This window comes from Salvelinus namaycush, unplaced genomic scaffold (assembly GCF_016432855.1).
Source record: "Salvelinus namaycush isolate Seneca unplaced genomic scaffold, SaNama_1.0 Scaffold13, whole genome shotgun sequence".
Lineage (NCBI taxonomy): Eukaryota > Metazoa > Chordata > Actinopteri > Salmoniformes > Salmonidae > Salvelinus > Salvelinus namaycush.
Genome location: NW_024058008.1, coordinates 787,296 through 804,519, shown reverse-complemented (window position 1 = coordinate 804,519; position 17,224 = coordinate 787,296). Strand labels below are relative to the sequence as shown.

At 45.5% G+C, this 17,224-nt stretch overlaps 1 protein-coding gene across 1 annotated transcript in view; it reads right to left on the bottom strand.

Moving 5' to 3' along the window:
- LOC120036313 (dedicator of cytokinesis protein 3-like) overlaps nucleotides 1-17,224 on the bottom strand; it is a 296,634-nt gene that overhangs the window by 21,162 nt on the left and 258,248 nt on the right. The window contains exons 38-47 of the mRNA XM_038982785.1: nucleotides 14,050-14,136; nucleotides 13,700-13,804; nucleotides 13,384-13,525; nucleotides 12,310-12,563; nucleotides 10,619-10,798; nucleotides 8,667-8,750; nucleotides 8,455-8,568; nucleotides 5,409-5,527; nucleotides 3,694-3,829; nucleotides 1,830-1,911 (exon numbers count right to left, since the gene is read on the bottom strand). Of these exons, the coding sequence (XP_038838713.1) occupies nucleotides 1,830-1,911; nucleotides 3,694-3,829; nucleotides 5,409-5,527; nucleotides 8,455-8,568; nucleotides 8,667-8,750; nucleotides 10,619-10,798; nucleotides 12,310-12,563; nucleotides 13,384-13,525; nucleotides 13,700-13,804; nucleotides 14,050-14,136 (1,303 nt within the window). The remainder of the gene's footprint in view (nucleotides 1-1,829; nucleotides 1,912-3,693; nucleotides 3,830-5,408; nucleotides 5,528-8,454; nucleotides 8,569-8,666; nucleotides 8,751-10,618; nucleotides 10,799-12,309; nucleotides 12,564-13,383; nucleotides 13,526-13,699; nucleotides 13,805-14,049; nucleotides 14,137-17,224) is intronic.

Genomic DNA, 17,224 nt, shown 5'->3' with positions numbered 1-17,224 from the left:
CACAGTGAGGAACAGAGCATCGAAACTAGACAGAGATACTGAAAGGACACAAAGAGGAACAGAGCATCGAAACTAGCCAGAGATACTGAGAGGAGACAGAGAGTAACAGAGCATCGAAACTAGACAGAGATACTGAGAGGAGACAGAGAGGAACAGAGCATCGAAACTAGACAGAGATACTGAGAGGAGACAGAGAGGAACAGAGGATCAAAACTAGACAGAGATACTGAGAGGAGACAGAGAGTAACAGAGCATTGAAACTAGACAGAGATACCGAGAGGAGACAGAGAGGAACAGAGGATCAAAACTAGACAGAGATACTGAGAGGAGACAGAGAGGAACAGAGGATCAAAACTAGACAGAGATACTGAGAGGAGACAGAGAGGAACAGAGGATCAAAACTAGACAGAGATACTGAGAGGAGACAGAGAGGAACAGACCATTGAAACTAGACAGAGATACTGAGAGGAGACAGAGAGGAACAGAGCATCGAAACTAGACAGAGATACTGAGGGGACACAGAGAGGAACAGAGCATCGAAACTAGACAGAGATACTGAGAGGAGACAGAGAGGAACAGAGCATCGAAACTAGACAGAGATACTGAGAGGAGACAGAGAGGAACAGAGCATCAAAACTAGACAGAGATACCGAGGGGACACAGAGAGGAACAGACCATTGAAACTAGACAGAGATACCGAGGGGACACAGAGAGGAACAGACCATTGAAACTAGACAGAGATACTGAGAGGAGACAGAGAGGAACAGAGCATTGAAACTAGACAGAGATACTGAGGGGACACAGAGAGGAACAGAGCATCGAAACTAGACAGAGATACTGAGAGGAGACAGAGAGTAACAGAGCATCGAAACTAGACAGAGATACCGAGAGGAGACAGAGAGGAACAGAGGATCAAAACTAGACAGAGATACTGAGAGGAGACAGAGAGGAACAGAGGATCAAAACTAGACAGAGATACTGAGAGGAGACAGAGAGGAACAGAGCATCGAAACTAGACAGAGATACTGAGGGGACACAGAGAGGAACAGAGCATCGAAACTAGACAGAGATACCGAGAGGAGACAGAGAGGAACAGAGGATCAAAACTAGACAGAGATACCGAGAGGAGACAGAGAGGAACAGAGGATCAAAACTAGACAGAGATACTGAGAGGAGACAGAGAGGAACAGAGCATCGAAACTAGACAGAGATACTGAGAGGAGACAGAGAGGAACAGAGCATCAAAACTAGACAGAGATACCGAGGGGACACAGAGAGGAACAGACCATTGAAACTAGACAGAGATACTGAGAGGACACAGAGAGGAACAGAGCATCGAAACTAGACAGAGATACTGAGAGGACACAGAGAGGAACAGAGCATCGAAACTAGACAGAGATACCGAGGGGACACAGAGAGGAACAGAGCATCGAAACTAGACAGAGATACCGAGGGGACACAGAGAGGAACAGAGCATCGAAACTAGACAGAGATACTGAGAGGAGACAGAGAGGAACAGAGCATCAAAACTAGACAGAGATACTGAGAGGAGACAGAGAGGAACAGAGCATCAAAACTAGACAGAGATACTGAGAGGAGACAGAGAGGAACAGAGCATCAAAACTAGACAGAGATACTGAGAGGAGACAGAGAGGAACAGAGCATCAAAACTAGACAGAGATACCGAGGGGACACAGAGAGGAACAGAGCATCAAAACTAGACAGAGATACCGAGGGGACACAGAGAGGAACAGAGCATCGAAACTAGCCATGCAAAGTAGGGGTTTGAACCCATTGCTAGTAAGATCTGTCTACAGTAGACAACCTACCTCTGATACTGTTGGGGGCAGAGTTCATCATCTGGGAGGGGGCTGAGTGGGTGGAGCTCAGACTGGAGGACGAAGGACTGGGCTGAGATAAGAAAGAGAAAATATATTTACAGTAAATGAGCCACAAACCAGATTATTTACAGTAAATGACCCATGAACCAGATTATTTACAGTAAATGATCCAGAAACCAGATTATTTACAGTAAATGAGCCAGAAACCAGATTATTTACAGTAAATGAGCCAAAAACCAGATTATTTACAGTAAATGAGCCAGAAACCAGATTTATAGTAAATGAGCCAGAAACCAGATGATTTACAGTAAATGAGCCAGAAACCAGATTATTTACAGTAAATGAGCCAGAAACTAGATTATTTACAGTAAATGAGCCAGAAACCAGATTTGCAGTAAATGAGCCAGAAACCAGATGATTTACAGTAAATGAGCCAGAAACCAGATTATTTACAGTAAATGAGCCAGAAACCAGAAAATTTACAGTAAATGAGCCAAAAAACAGATTATTTACAGTAAATGAGACAGAAACCAGATTATTTACAGTAAATGAGACAGAAACCAGATTTACAGTAGATGAGACAGAAACCAGATTATTTACAGTAAATGAGCCAGAAAACAAATGATTTACTTCCTTCCAGAAATAATCTCTTGACTGTTAAGTAGAAGTAAAGGACCTCATCCAACCGATGCAGAGTCATTGTGGTTTTATCCCGCAATCAGCAACCTTTATCAGCTTCACCTGTAGTCATTTAGAGCCATACCCTTTCTGTGTTCCCCCTAAGTTAGCATCTGGCCCTTACTTAGCAGTTAGTTAACTGTAGTTAACAGCTAGTTAACTCATTGGGCAGAGTCTTTATTATCCATCTTGCGAAGGAGCTTGGCCCGAGATGGGGGGGGCTCACATGGCTGAGTCCTCTCTGTGGGTATAGTGGGTACAGCGGGTTCAATGGGTACAGTGGCTACAGTTAGGTGGGTACAGCGGGTTCAATGGGTACAGTGGGTACAGTTAGGTGGGTACCGTGGGTACAGTTAGGTGGGTACAGTGGGTAGGTGGGTACAATGGGTACAGTGGGTACAGTTAGGTGGGTACCGTGGGAACAGTTAGGTGGGTACAGTGGGTAGGTGAGTACAGTGAGGTGGGTACAGTACAATGAGGTGGGTGCAGCGGGTACAGTACAGTTAGGTGGGTACAGTGAGGTGGGTACAGTGGGTACAGTACAGTGAGGTGTGTACAGTACAGTGAGGTGGGCATAGTGGGTACAGTACAGTGAGGTGGGCATAGTGGGTACAGTACAGTGAGGTGGGTACAGTGGGTACAGTACAGTGAGGTGGGTACAGTGGGTACAGTACAGTGAGGTGGGTACAGTGGGTACAGTTAGGTGGGTACAGTGAGGTGGGTACAGTGGGTACAGTACAGTGAGGTGGGTACAGTGGGTACAGTACAGTGAGGTGGGTACAACGGGTACAGTACAGTGAGGTGGGTACAGTGGCTACAGTACAGTGAGGTGGGTACAGTGGGTACAGTTAGGTGGGTACAGTGAGGTGGGTACAGTGGGTAAAGTACAGTGAGGTGGGTACAGTGGGTACAGTACAGTGAGGTGGGTACAGTGGGTACAGTACAGTGAGGTGGGTACAACGGGTACAGTACAGTGAGGTGGGTACAGTGGCTACAGTACAGTGAGGTGGGTACAGTGGGTACAGTTAGGTGGGTACAGTGAGGTGGGTACAGTGGGTACAGTACAGTGAGGTGGGTACAGTGGGTACAGTACAGTGAGGTGGGTACAGTGGGTACAGTACAGTGAGGTGGGTACAGTGGGTACAGCAGGCACTGCCCTGTCGTAGAGACAGACCTGCATACGGTAGATGTCCTCGGGGTGTTCCACCACCATGCTGTCTGTCAGGATCACCAGGTTACCCGTCTCGCTGGAGGTGTGAGAGGACAGTGAGGAGGACGAGTGGCGGATAGACCCCAGCAGATTCAGCGGACTGGGGGAGAGAGAGAGAGAGGGGGAGGGGAGAGGGGAGGGAGAATGGAGAGGGAGGGTTGTGGAGGGGGGGAGTGAGGGGTGAAGAGGGGGGAGGGAGGGAGGAAAGGTCGGGAGGGGTTGGAGGGAGGGAGGAAAGGTCGGGAGGGGTGGGAGGGAGGAAAGGTTGGGGAGGGGTGGGAGGGAGGAAAGGTTGGGGAGGGGTGGGCGGGAGGAAAGGTTTGTGCAGTGACTCGTGAGAGCACTGAAATCACCTGTGGTAGAGGAAGGGGATTGTATGCCTCTGTGTGTGTGTGTGTGACCATTTCTCTGTGTGTATGTGTGACCATATCTATGTGTGTGTGTGTGTGTGACCATATCTCTGTGTGTGTGTGGGACCATATCTCTGTGTGTGTGTGTGACCATATCTCTCTGTGTGTATGTGTGACCATATCTCTGTGTGTGTGTGTGTGGGACCATATCTCTGTGTGTGTGTGTGGGACCATATCTGTGTGTGTGTGTGTGTGTGTGACCATATCTCTGTGTGTGTGTGTGTGTGTGTGACCATATCTCTGTGTGTGTGTGTGTGACCATATCTCTGTGTGTGTGTGTGTGTGACCATATCTCTGTGTGTGTGTGTGTGTGACCATATCTCTGTGTGTGTATGTGACCATATCTCTGTGTGTGTGTGTGACCATATCTCTGTGTGTGTGTGACCATATCTCTGTGTGTATGTGTGACCATATCTATGTGTGTGTGTGTGTGTGTGACCATATCTCTGTGTGTGTGTGGGACCATATCTCTGTGTGTGTGTGTGACCATATCTCTCTGTGTGTATGTGTGACCATATCTCTGTGTGTGTGTGTGTGGGACCATATCTCTGTGTGTGTGTGTGGGACCATATCTGTGTGTGTGTGTGTGTGTGACCATATCTCTGTGTGTGTGTGTGTGTGTGACCATATCTCTGTGTGTGTGTGTGTGACCATATCTCTGTGTGTGTGTGTGTGTGACCATATCTCTGTGTGTGTGTGTGTGTGTGTGACCATATCTCTGTGTGTGTATGTGACCATATCTCTGTGTGTGTGTGTGACCATATCTCTGTGTGTGTGTGACCATATCTCTGTGTGTGTGTGACCATATCTCTGTGTGTGTGTGTGTGTGACCATATCTCTGTGTGTGTGTGACCATATCTCTGTGTGTGTGTGTGTGTGACCATATCTCTGTGTGTATGTGTGACCATATCTGTGTGTGTGTGTGTGACCATATCTCTCTGTGTATGTGTGACCATATCTCTGTGTATGTGTGACCATATCTCTGTGTGTGTGTGTGACCATATTTCTGTGTGTATGTGTGACCATATCTCTGTGTGTGTGTGTGACCATATATCTCTGTGTGTGTGACCATATCTCTGTGTGTATGTGGGACCATATCTCTGTGTGTATGTGTGACCATATCTCTGTGTGTGTGTGACCATATCTCTGTGTGTGTGTGTGTGTGTGTGTGACCATATCTCTGTGTGTATGTGGGACCAAATCTCTGTGTGTATGTGGGACCATATCTCTGTGTGTATGTGGGACCATATCTCTGTGTGTATGCCTCACCTGTGCCTGTGAATGAGTTTGAAGCTGTCGGGGCTCATGGGGCTGTGCGTAGCCAGGATGCCTGTTGTAGTGCTGGCACCAGAACAGGCAGGACTCAGCTTGTCCAGTCCCGGCAGACCCTGTAGAGAGAGAAAGCACTAAATAAACATCCCTTTTTCAGGACCCTGTCTTTCAAAGATAATTCATAAAAATCCAAGTAACTTCACAGATCTTCATTGTAAAGGGTTTAAACACTATTTCCCATGCTTGTTCAATGAACCATAAACAATTAATGAAAATGCACCTGTGGAACGGTCATTAAGACGATAACAGCTTACAGACGGTAGGCAATGACGGTCACAGTTATGAAAACTTAGGACACTAAAGAGGCCTTCCTACTGACTCTGAAAAACACCAAAAGAAAGATGGCCAGGGTCCCTGCTCATCTGCGTGAACGTGCCTTAGGCATGCTGCAAGGAGGCATGAGGACTGCAGATGTGGCCAGGGCAATAAATTGCAATGTCCGTACTGTGAGACGCCTAAGACAGCGCTACAGGGAGACAGGACGGACAGCTGATTGTCCTCGCAGTGGCAGACCACGTGTAACAACACCTGCACAGGATCGGTACATCCGAACATCACACCTGCGGGACAGGTACAGGATGGCAACACTAACTGCCCGAGTTACACCCGGAATGCACAATCCCTCCATCAGTGCTCAGACTGTCCACAATAGACTGAGAGAGGACGGACTGAGGGCTTGTAGGCCTGTTGTAAGGCAGGTTCTCACCAGACATCACCGACAACAACGTCGCCTATGGGCACAAACCCACCGTCGCTGGACCAGACAGGACTGGCAAAAAGTGCTCTTCTCTGACGCGTTGGGGATTTGCCTCACCAGGGGTGATGGTCGGATTCGAGCTTATTGTCGAAGGAATGAGCTTTACACCGAGGCCTGTACTCTGGAGCGGGATCGATTTGGAGGTGGAGGGTCCGTCATGGTCTGGGGCGGTGTGTCACAGCATCATCAGACTGAGTTTGTTGTCATTGCAGGCAATCGCAACGCTGTGCGTTACAGGGAAGACATCCTCCTCCCTCATGAGGTACCCTTCCTGCAGGCTCATCCTGACATGACACTCCAGCATGACAATGCCACCAGCCATACTGCTCGTTCTGTGTGTGATTTCCTACAAGACAGGAATGTCAGTGTTCTGCCATGGTCAGCGAAGAGCCCGGATCTCAATACCATTGAGCACATCTGGGACCTGTTGGGTCGGAGGGTGAGGTCTAGGGCCATTCCCCACCAGAAATGTCCGATAACTTGTAGGTGCCTTGGTGGAAGAGTGACATCTCACAGCAAGAACTGGCAAATATGGTGCAGTCCATGAGGAGGAGATGCACTGCAGTACTTAATGCAGCTGGTGACCACACCAGATACTGACTGTTACTTTTGATTTTGATCCCCCCCTTTGTTCAGGGACACATTATTCAATTTCTGTTAGTCACATGTCTGTGGAACTTGTCTAGATGTAGAGAGTGGAGTTGACCCTAGTCTAGATGTAGAAAGTGGAGTTGACCCTAGTCTAGATGTAGAAAGTGGAGTTGACCCTAGTCTAGATGTAGAGAGTGGAGTTGACCCTAGTCTAGATGTAGAAAGTAGAGTTGACCCTAGTCTAGATGTAGAGAGTGGAGTTGACCCTAGTCTAGATGTAGAAAGTAGAGTTGACCCTAGTCTAGATGTAGAGAGTGGAGTTGACCCTAGTCTAGATGTAGAAAGTGGAGTTGACCCTAGTCTAGATGTAGAGAGTGGAGTTGACCCTAGTCTAGATGTAGAAAGTAGAGTTGACCCTAGTCTAGATGTAGAGAGTGGAGTTGACCCTAGTCTAGATGTAGAAAGTGGAGTTGACCCTAGTCTAGATGTAGAGAGTGGAGTTGACCCTAGTCTAGATGTAGAGAGTGGAGTTGACCCTAGTCTAGATGTAGAAAGTGGAGTTGACCCTAGTCTAGATGTAGAGTGGAGTTGACCCTAGTCTAGATGTAGAAAGTAGAGTTGACCCTAGTCTAGATGTAGAAAGTGGAGTTGACCCTAGTCTAGATGTAGAAAGTGGAGTTGAACCTAGTCTAGATGTAGAAAGTGGAGTTGACCCTAGTCTAGATGTAGAAAGTGGAGTTGACCCTAGTCTAGATGTAGAAAGTGGAGTTGACCCTAGTCTAGATGTAGAAAGTGTCAGTCTGGCTACCTGTACTGAATGATTTCTGACCCTGTTGTGCCATCAGCAATAACCGGGTCACAGCATGGGACTGCCGGTTCCTAAATCACTCCCTCCATCCGGCAAGTAGTGCGGAAAACGCTCTCTGGAGAATGTGTATGATTGAATATCTGACTAAGTTACTTCTAGAAAAAACTTCACCAGACAGAAGTGGATAAGGCTCAAAGGACACATCTTGAGAGACAGCTGAAAAAGCCACTAACATAGAGACTGCTGAAAAAGCCACTAACATAGAGACTGCTGAAAAAGCCACTAACATAGAGACTGCTGAAAAAGCCACTCACATAGAGACTGCTGAAAAAGTCACTCACATAGAGACTGCTGAAAAAGTCACTCACATAGAGACTGCTTAAAAAGCCACTCACATAGAGACTGCTGAAAAAGTCACTCACATAGAGACTGCTGAAAAAGTCACTCACATAGAGACTGCTTAAAAAGCCACTCACATAGAGACTACTGAAAAAGCCACTCGCATAGAGACTGCTGAAAAAGCCACTCACATAGAGACTGCTGAAAAAGTCACTCACATAGAGACTGCTTAAAAAGCCACTCACATAGAGACTGCTGAAAAAGCCACTCACATAGAGACTGCTGAAAAAGCCACTCACATAGAGACTGCTGAAAAAGCCACTCACATAGAGACTGCTTAAAAAGCCACTCACATAGAGACTGCTGAAAAAGCCACTCACATAGAGACTGCTGAAAAAGCCACTCACATAGAGACTGCTGAAAAAGCCACTCACATAGAGACTGCTGAAAAAGCCACTCACATAGAGACTGCCTAAAAAGCCACTCACATAGAGACTGCTCCTCATCATCTGGAACTGATCTATCAGCTTCTTGTGCAGGGGACGCATTTCAGGGTGCACCAGCTTGTCATGGACCGCAAGCCCCACCCCCAGGATGTAAACCTACAACAGCAGACAGCAACAGTTTCAGTGAGTTTCAGTTTTATTGCCACATTTTAATTTGATCTCAACATTAAGATACAGACAGACCAAGACTGTACCTGTTCCTGCACGAGGTCTTTGAGGGCCGTGATCTTCTCTGTGTCTTCTGGGTGGCTGCTGATGTACTCCTTATCAAAGAAGGCCTGGTTGAGGGAGAGACAAGACAGACATACGGGATGTGAGGGGATGGTATATCAAAGAAAATCCCCCCAAAAGTATATTCTAAAACAAGCAAGAGTTGTGTGTTCCTCAGAGACTCCAGCCCTTGTCAACCAAGGCATGCCTCGAGGTTCAGTCCTGGGACCCCTGCCGTTCATCCACCCCAGCCCCTGTCAACCAAGGCATGCCTCAAGGTTCAGTCCTGGGACCCCTGCCGTTCATCCACCCCAGCCCCTGTCAACCAAGGCATGCCTCAAGGTTCAGTCCTGGGACCCCTGCCGTTCATCCACCCCAGCCCCTGTCAACCAAGGCATGCCTCAAGGTTCAGTCCTGGGACCCCTGCCGTTCATCCACCCCAGCCCCTGTCAACCAAGGCATGCCTCAAGGTTCAGTCCTGGGACCCCTGCCGTTCATCCACCCCAGCCTCTGTCAACCAAGGCATGCCTCAAGGTTCAGTCCTGGGACCCCTGCCGTTCATCCACCCCAGCCCCTGTCAACCAAGGCATACCTCAAGGTTCAGCCCTGGGACCCCTGCCGTTCATCCACCCCAACCCCTGTCAACCAAGGCATGCCTCAAGGTTCCGTCCTGGGACCCCTGCTGTTCGTCATCTACATGCTTCCCCTCCACTCTTCAGGTTTAGGACAAAATGTGTCTGCATTTGAAAAGACAGAGTTTTTTTATTGGACAGATTCAGTTATGTTTATCCCGGTTTCATTCCAATTGTTTCCGTTTAAGATTTTTTTTTCAACAGAATCGGCGAAATTAATACACCCCTGGTCACACGCACACACAGTTCACTTTCATAGAAACCACATTAAAAAAACATGATCCCTTGTTCGTTGTATTCCTTCTCACATCTACACAATGTCCTCGCACCTTTTCCCTTTGCTTGTGGACTTCAGTGCACAACACAGCAGCGGTCTGTGACCAGACGAATAAACCTTTCCAAGCCAAACCTTCAAATCATAACCGCTAACTGCTACACACAGCCTACATCGTTATCATCATATTAACATCATAGTGAACATAGCTTCTAGAACTAATACATTAGTAAAACCGCTACAATCATGCAGTACAGTGTACAGTCAGCAGCAAGCAGTTAAGAAGTTACACCGACGGGCCCCACTGGCAATAAATTAATACAACCAAAAGCTTACCTTGACTTGGAAGAGTTCCAGTGTTGGATAGCCATAGCCAGCTATCTAACATAACATCCCACCCAGTTTGTGCTGGGTAGGCTGAACTAGGTAGCTGCATTTGCTAGCTAAGTGAAAGGGAAAGTTAAAAAATACAACCAAATATAGGTCTCTCTCTCTCCTCCTTAATTTTGGAAGAAATAAATTTGTTCAAAACTGATCAACTACTCTCTTTCTCGCTCTTTGAGTGAACTACTCACCATATTTTATGCACTGCGGTGCTAGCTAGCTGTAGCTTATGCTTTCAGTACTAGATTAATTCTCTGATCCTTTGATTGGGAGGACAACATGTCAGTTCATGCTGCAAGAGCTCTGTTAGGTCGGAAGACGTTCTCTGGATGTTGTCATAATTACTGTGTAAGTCTATAGAAGGGGGTGAGAACCATGAGCCTCCTAGGTTTTGTATTGAAGTCAATGTAACCAGAGGAGGACGGAAGCTAGCTGTCCTCCGGCTACACCATGGTGCTACCCTACAGAGTGATGTTGAGGCTACTGTAGACCTTCATTGCCAAACAATGTGTTTTAATAAATTATTTGGTGACGTGAATATATTTAGTAAAGTTTTATCTAAAAAGGTAACATTTTGAAATATTTTACTATTTTAATGAAATTCACTCTTCTGAGGACTCTCCCCTGGTTCTATGGTGGCACCTACCTCCTGGTATCTGGCGATGCCCCCGTTGACGGCAGCGTCAACGACCCCGTTGAGACACATGGACAGCAGGTTGATGTTGCCATGGAGCTGCTTGTGTTGGTACTGGCTGATCAGGGTCCGCAGCTCATGGTTCTTATTCTCCACCACGTAGGTGGCATTCTCCAGAGGACTCACCTCCACCTAGACAACACACACAACAGAAGTACTGTAACAGGACCTGAGGAGGAGGAAGAGGAAGAAGAAGGCATTCTCCAAGGACTGACTTCCACCTGGACAACACAATGCAAGTAACTTGCATGTTATCAAATCCAATTTTATTTGTAACATGCGCCGAAAACAACAGAAATCGTTACTTACAAGCCCTTAACCAACAATGCAGCTCAAGGTCAAGTTAAGAAAATATTTACTAAATAAACTAAGTAGTAAAATTAAAATCAAGCTGTTAAGGAGCCCTTTCGACCTGGACTTGGTGTTCCGGTACCGCTTGCCGTGGGTAGCAGAGAGAACAGTCTATGACTTCGATGACTGGAGTCTTTGACCATTTTTAAAGCCTAGTATATAGATCCTGGATGGCAGGACGCTTGGCCCCAGTGATGTACTGGGCCGTACGCACTACCCTCTGTAGTGCCTTGCGGTCGGAGGCCGAGGAGTTGGCATACCAGCCAGTGATGTAACCAGTCAGGATGCTCTCGATGGTGCAGCTTTAGAACTTTTTGAGGATTTGAGGACCCATGCCAAATCTTTTCAGCCTCCTGAGTGGGAAAAGGTGTTGTCGTGCCCTCTTCACGACAGTCTTGGTGTGTTTGGACCATGAAAGTGTGTTGGTGATGTGGACCCCTTCCACTACAGCCTCGTCGATCTTAATGGCGGCCTGTTCGGCCCTCCTTTTCCTGTAGTCCACGATCATCTCCTTTGTCTTTCTCACATTGAGGGAGAGGTTGTTGTCCTGGCACCACACGTTGAACGCTGAGCTGTAGTCAATGAACAGCATTCTCACATAGCTGTTCCATTTGTCCAGGTGGGAAAGGGCAGTGTGGAGTGTGATTGAGATTGCATCATCTGTGGATCTGTTGGGACGATATGCCAATTGGAGTGGGACTAGGGTTTCTAGGATGACTGTGTTGACGTGAGCCATGAACAACCTTTCAAAACACTTCATGGCTACTGACGTGAGTGCTACGGGGCAGTCATCATTTAGGCAGGTTACCTTCGCATTCTTGGGCACAGGGACTATGGTTGTCTGCTTGAAACATGTGGGTATTACAGACTCGGACAGAGAGAGGTTGAAAATGTCAGTGAAGACATTTGACAGTTGGTCCGTGCATGCTTTGAGTACACATCCTGGTAATCCATCTGGCCCCGCGGCTTTGTGAACGTTGACCTGTTTTAAGGTCTTGCTCACATCGGCTACAGAGAGCGTCGTCCCGGAACAGCTGATGATCTCATGCGTGTTACATTACATCCTCATCACAGACAGATGTAACACGTTTTCCCATCTGCAGTACCAAGGCACCAACACAGGTCTAATAATAATATAAGCCATTTCACAGACACTTTAATCCAAAACGACATGCATTTTACACATGGGTGTTCCAGGGAATCGAACCCACCATACTCTACCACCAAGCACCATACACTACCAACTGAGCTACAGAGGAGTATTACTGTCACGGGTATGTAGTGTCACTCACCAGCTCTCTCTTCTCCACCTCAAACCAGCGGGAGATACCAAGAAGAGGATGTGTGAGGATCAGCGTAGTCCTCTCGATCCACAAGCTCTTGAACTCGTTCTCTCTGTCTTTTGATCCTTTGTGGAAGGGCCGGTCGTATCGAAAGCGGCGCACGTTGTTGACACGGTAGAAGCTCTTGATGCGGTCTGGAACGCGGTCCATTTGGAGAATTTTGACATTTTCCGGTACCGGCGTCACCGCATAGATCTGCAGGTCTGAGAGGTACCGCGTCAAGGAAAAGATGCCTGGGTGGGGAGTGTGTTTTCCATTTGGAGAGCAAGTATGATGCAATCCCTCATCCACACACACATACATATACACCGAGTGGACAAAACATTAAGAACACCTGTTCTTTCCATGACATAGACTGACCAGGTGAATCCAGGTGAAAGCTATGATTCCTTATTGATGTCACTTGCTAAATCCACTTCAAATCAGTGTAGATGAAGGGGAGGAGACGGGTTAAAGAAGGATTTTTAAGCCTTGAGACAATTGAGACATGGATTGTGTATGTGTGCCATTCTGAGGGTAATGGGCAAGGCAAATGGCTTTGAACGGGGTATTGTAGTAGGTGCCAGGCGCAACGGTTTGTGTCAAGAACTGCAACGTCGCTGGGTTTTTCACGCTTCATAACAGTTTCCCCGTGTGTATCAAGAAGGGTCCACCACCCAAAGGACATCCAGCCAACTTGACACAACTGTGGGAATCATTGTAGTCAACATGGGCCAGCATCCCTGGGGAACGCTTTCAACACCTTGTAGAGTTCCTGCCCCGACGAATTGAGGCTGTTCTGAGGACAAAAAGGGGGGTACAACTCAATATTAGGAAGGTGTTCCTCAGTGCGCGCACACACACACACACACACACACACACACACACACACACACACACACACACACACACACACACACACACACACACACACACACACACACACACACACACACACACACACACACACACACACACACACACACACACACACACACACACAAAGTGAGAATGGGAACTGTTCTCTCTATTTCAGAAGGATACACTGGGCATCACACTGTAAGATGGCCTCGTCTGGTTGATTAGGGTGTTGCATGGCAATGGCTTGTGGGAATTCTCCCAGCATCCTTTGCTGGAAGGCTTCAAGCCGTTCGTAGTCATGACCGCGGCAGACAAACTCCTTGTTCTAGTGGCACAACATAGAACCAGAATATTCAGAATATTCAAAAGTATAAGGACATTGATTGTGTCTCAAATGACACCTTATTCCTTATGTAGCTCTGGTCAGAAATAGTGCACTATCTAGGGTACGGAATAGGTTGTCATTTGGGATGTGCCCCATACAGTTGTATTGACTCACTCTGAGGAAGAAGGGGAACTTGCGTCCGTAGAATCCCACCCTGAAGAACTCTGGCTCTAGACGCTGCTGCTCCATGATGCTGTCATAGTAAGCAGCTTCCATTTTCTGACAAAAACACAATCATTATGTCCTACAAATAAACATGTTGTGCAATTCTCCCATTCACACCAATGTTGTGTACTTAGGTGAAAAGCTTGGTAACTCAAGTTAGGTTGCGACCTTTCTCAATCAATCAATCAATCAAATGTATTTATAAAGCCCTTTTTTTACATCAGCAGATGTCACAAAGTGCTTATACAGAAACCCAGCCTAAAACTCCACAATCTGCAGCGACTACAACATCTACTCACCCTTATCCAGCTGAGGCTTTGGTAGTCGTATAATGTCTCATACTGGAACGCCAGCTCTCTGCACAATGGTACTCCGTATTCCCAGCTCTGGAGAAACACACAGAGCAAAATAAACAAATCACAGGGTGAAAACCGATCAGTCGTTTGTTGGTTTTCAATAGGGACCAATACTGCTATTCATGGGTTGTACGTTGCTTCACAATATCGTTCTGAAGATTCTCTTTAAGCACTGTTGCGTTCTACTCAATGCTTTCTCAATTGACGCTGATTAGGATGTCATCAAAATTACATTATAGTGGCTCGGAAAACACGATGACATTTCAAAAGGAGGCAAATAATTAGTAGGTAAACCTTTTGTCATCGTTGTGGTACTTCCGAGTGGCGCAGCAGTCTAAGGCACTGCATCTCAATGCAAGAGGGTGTCAATACAGACACCCTGGTTCAAATCCAGGCTGTATCACAACCGGCTGTGATTGTGGAGTCCCATAGGGCAGCGCACAATTGGACCAGCTTCGTCCGGGTCTGGCTGGTGTAGGCAGTCATTGTAAATAAGAATTTGTTCTTTAACTGACTTGCCTAGTTAAATAAAAGGTAAAAATATATAATAATTGTGATTTCACAAGCTGTTGGGGTGATTCAAAAGGGTGCTATGAAAGTAATGTTAAAACGTAGTTTCCCTACGTCATTATAAATTACATAGTACGAATCATTAGATTGTTCTCTACAATATTATAACCTTAATAACTTCTTATGGCTAGGGGGCAGCATTTTCACGTTTGGATGTAAAGCGTGCCCAGAGTAAACTGCCTGCTACTCAGTCCCAGTTGCTAATATATGCATATTATTAGTGGATTTGGATGGAAAACACTCTGAAGTTTCCAAAACTGTTTGAATGATGTCTGTGAGTATAACATAACTCATATGGCAGGTGAAAACCTGAGAAAAATCCAACCAGGAAGTGGGAAATCTGGCCTATCGATAGGCCTATCTTGGCCTATCGAATAGACAGTGTCTATGGGGTCATTTTGCACTTCCTAATGCTTCCACTAGATGTCAACAGTCTTTAGAACCTTGTTTGATGCTTCTACTGTGAAGTGGGGGCGAATGGGAGGGGATTGAGTAAGGTCTCTCCCAGAGAGCCACGAGCTGACCATGCGTGCTCACGTGAGAGCGACCTGCTTTCCATTGCATTTCTGAAGACAAAGGAATTCTCCGGTTGGAACATTATTGAAGATTTATGTGAAATACATTTATGTTAAATACATTCTAAAGATTGATTCTATACTTCATTTGACATCTTTCTACGAACTGTAATATTACTTTTCGTCTGAACTTTTGACTGGACCTGCCCGCGCGTCGTGAGTTTAGATTGTGTACTGAACGCGCGAACCAAAAGGAGTTATTTGGACATAAATGATGGACTTTATGGAACAAATCAAACATTTATTGTGGACCTGGGATTCCTGGGAGTGCATTCTGATGAAGATCATCAAAGGTAAGTGAATATTTATAATGCTATTTCTGACTTATGTTGACTCCAACATGGCGGATATCTTTTTGGGTTGTGTTGGTCTCTGAGCGCCGTACTCAGATTATTGCATGGTTTGCTTTTTCCGTAAAGTTTTTAAAAAATCTGACACAGCGGTTGCATTAAGGAGAAGTATATCTTTAAATCTGTGAATAACACTTGTATCTTTTATCAATGTTTATTATGAGTATTTCTGTAAATTGATGTGGCTCTGTGCAAATTCACGGGATGTTTTGGAGGCAAAGCCAAATGTAAACTGAGGTGTTTGGATATAAATATGAACTTGGTCGAACAAAACATACATGTATTGTGTAACATGTTGTCCCGGGAGTGTCATCTGATGAAGAATATCAAAGGTTAGTGATTCATTTTATCTCTATTTCTGCTTTTTGTGACTCCTCTCTTTGGTTGGAAAATCGCTGTATGCTTTCTGTGACTAGTTGCTGACCTAACATAATGATATGTTCTGCTTTTGACGAAAAGCTTTTTTGAAATCGGACACTGTGGTTGGATTAACGAGAATTTTATCTTTAAAATGGTGTTCTAATACTTGTATGTTTGAGTAATTTGAATTTCTGTTGATTGAATTTGGCGCCCTAGCGGAACCCCAGTCCTAGACAGGTTTTAATATACTTGTTCTTGACAGTGTTGATGAAATAAGGGCGTTTATTCGTTGGTAGTTAAGACTGCGTAAATCTTGGTTGTATCTCTCTTCCTTATTTGGTGTTGTGAGGCGGTACCATTTGGAGGTGTTTCCGTTGGCTGGACCAATCAAAAGCAACTTGATACCTTTGTCATTTTCACATCCAAATCCTTGGCTGTCTAAGCGCCGGCTTTTATTTCATTCAAGAAACTCATGCCTGTTCCACAGATACTGCGTTTTGGAAGTGTCAATAGGGGAATGATATTTGGTACTAATCGGTCAGCAGGTGTCGCTATTTCAAAAGGCAACTTTAAGGGTCATATATTGAGTCATGAAGCAGGTAATACAGGGAGATGGATTATACTATTGGTAGATGTCAACCACATTCAATTCATTGTTGTAAATACTTATGCTTCCAATAACAGGTCAAGTAACTGTATTTTATTTAGAGACATTGAGAGGAAACTAAGTCAAATTATGTCTACATTTCCATTGGCCAAAGTAATATGGGGTGGATATTTTAATACAGTTTTACATGATACTCTAGATAGATGGCCTCCTAAGGAAAGCAATTCTGTTTGTGAGATAAGGAATATATGTCTAAGATTAGGTGTTCTAGATATTTGGAGACATAAGAACCCAGATAAGATTATGTTTACATGGAGTACCAAAGATTTATCTATACAATCCCGTATTGATTTCTGGCTGATATCTGAAGATATGGCTGACAAGGTTGATACAGTCTTGATTGAACCATTGATTTTAACAGACTACAAAGGGATCACAATAAAGATAAATATGCATGGTTTGTCAACAAAAAAAAGTTAATAAAGGTTACTGGAAAATGAATAAGACTTTACTAGAGAATTAAGTATTTAAGAAGGAAGTAGCAGGAATTATTGATAAATACTGGAATTGTGCCTGTGTTATGAATAAGTTTGGAAGTTACTGGGAGCTAATGAAATTTGATATAAGGCTTTTGGCTATTTCAATGGGGAAAGAAA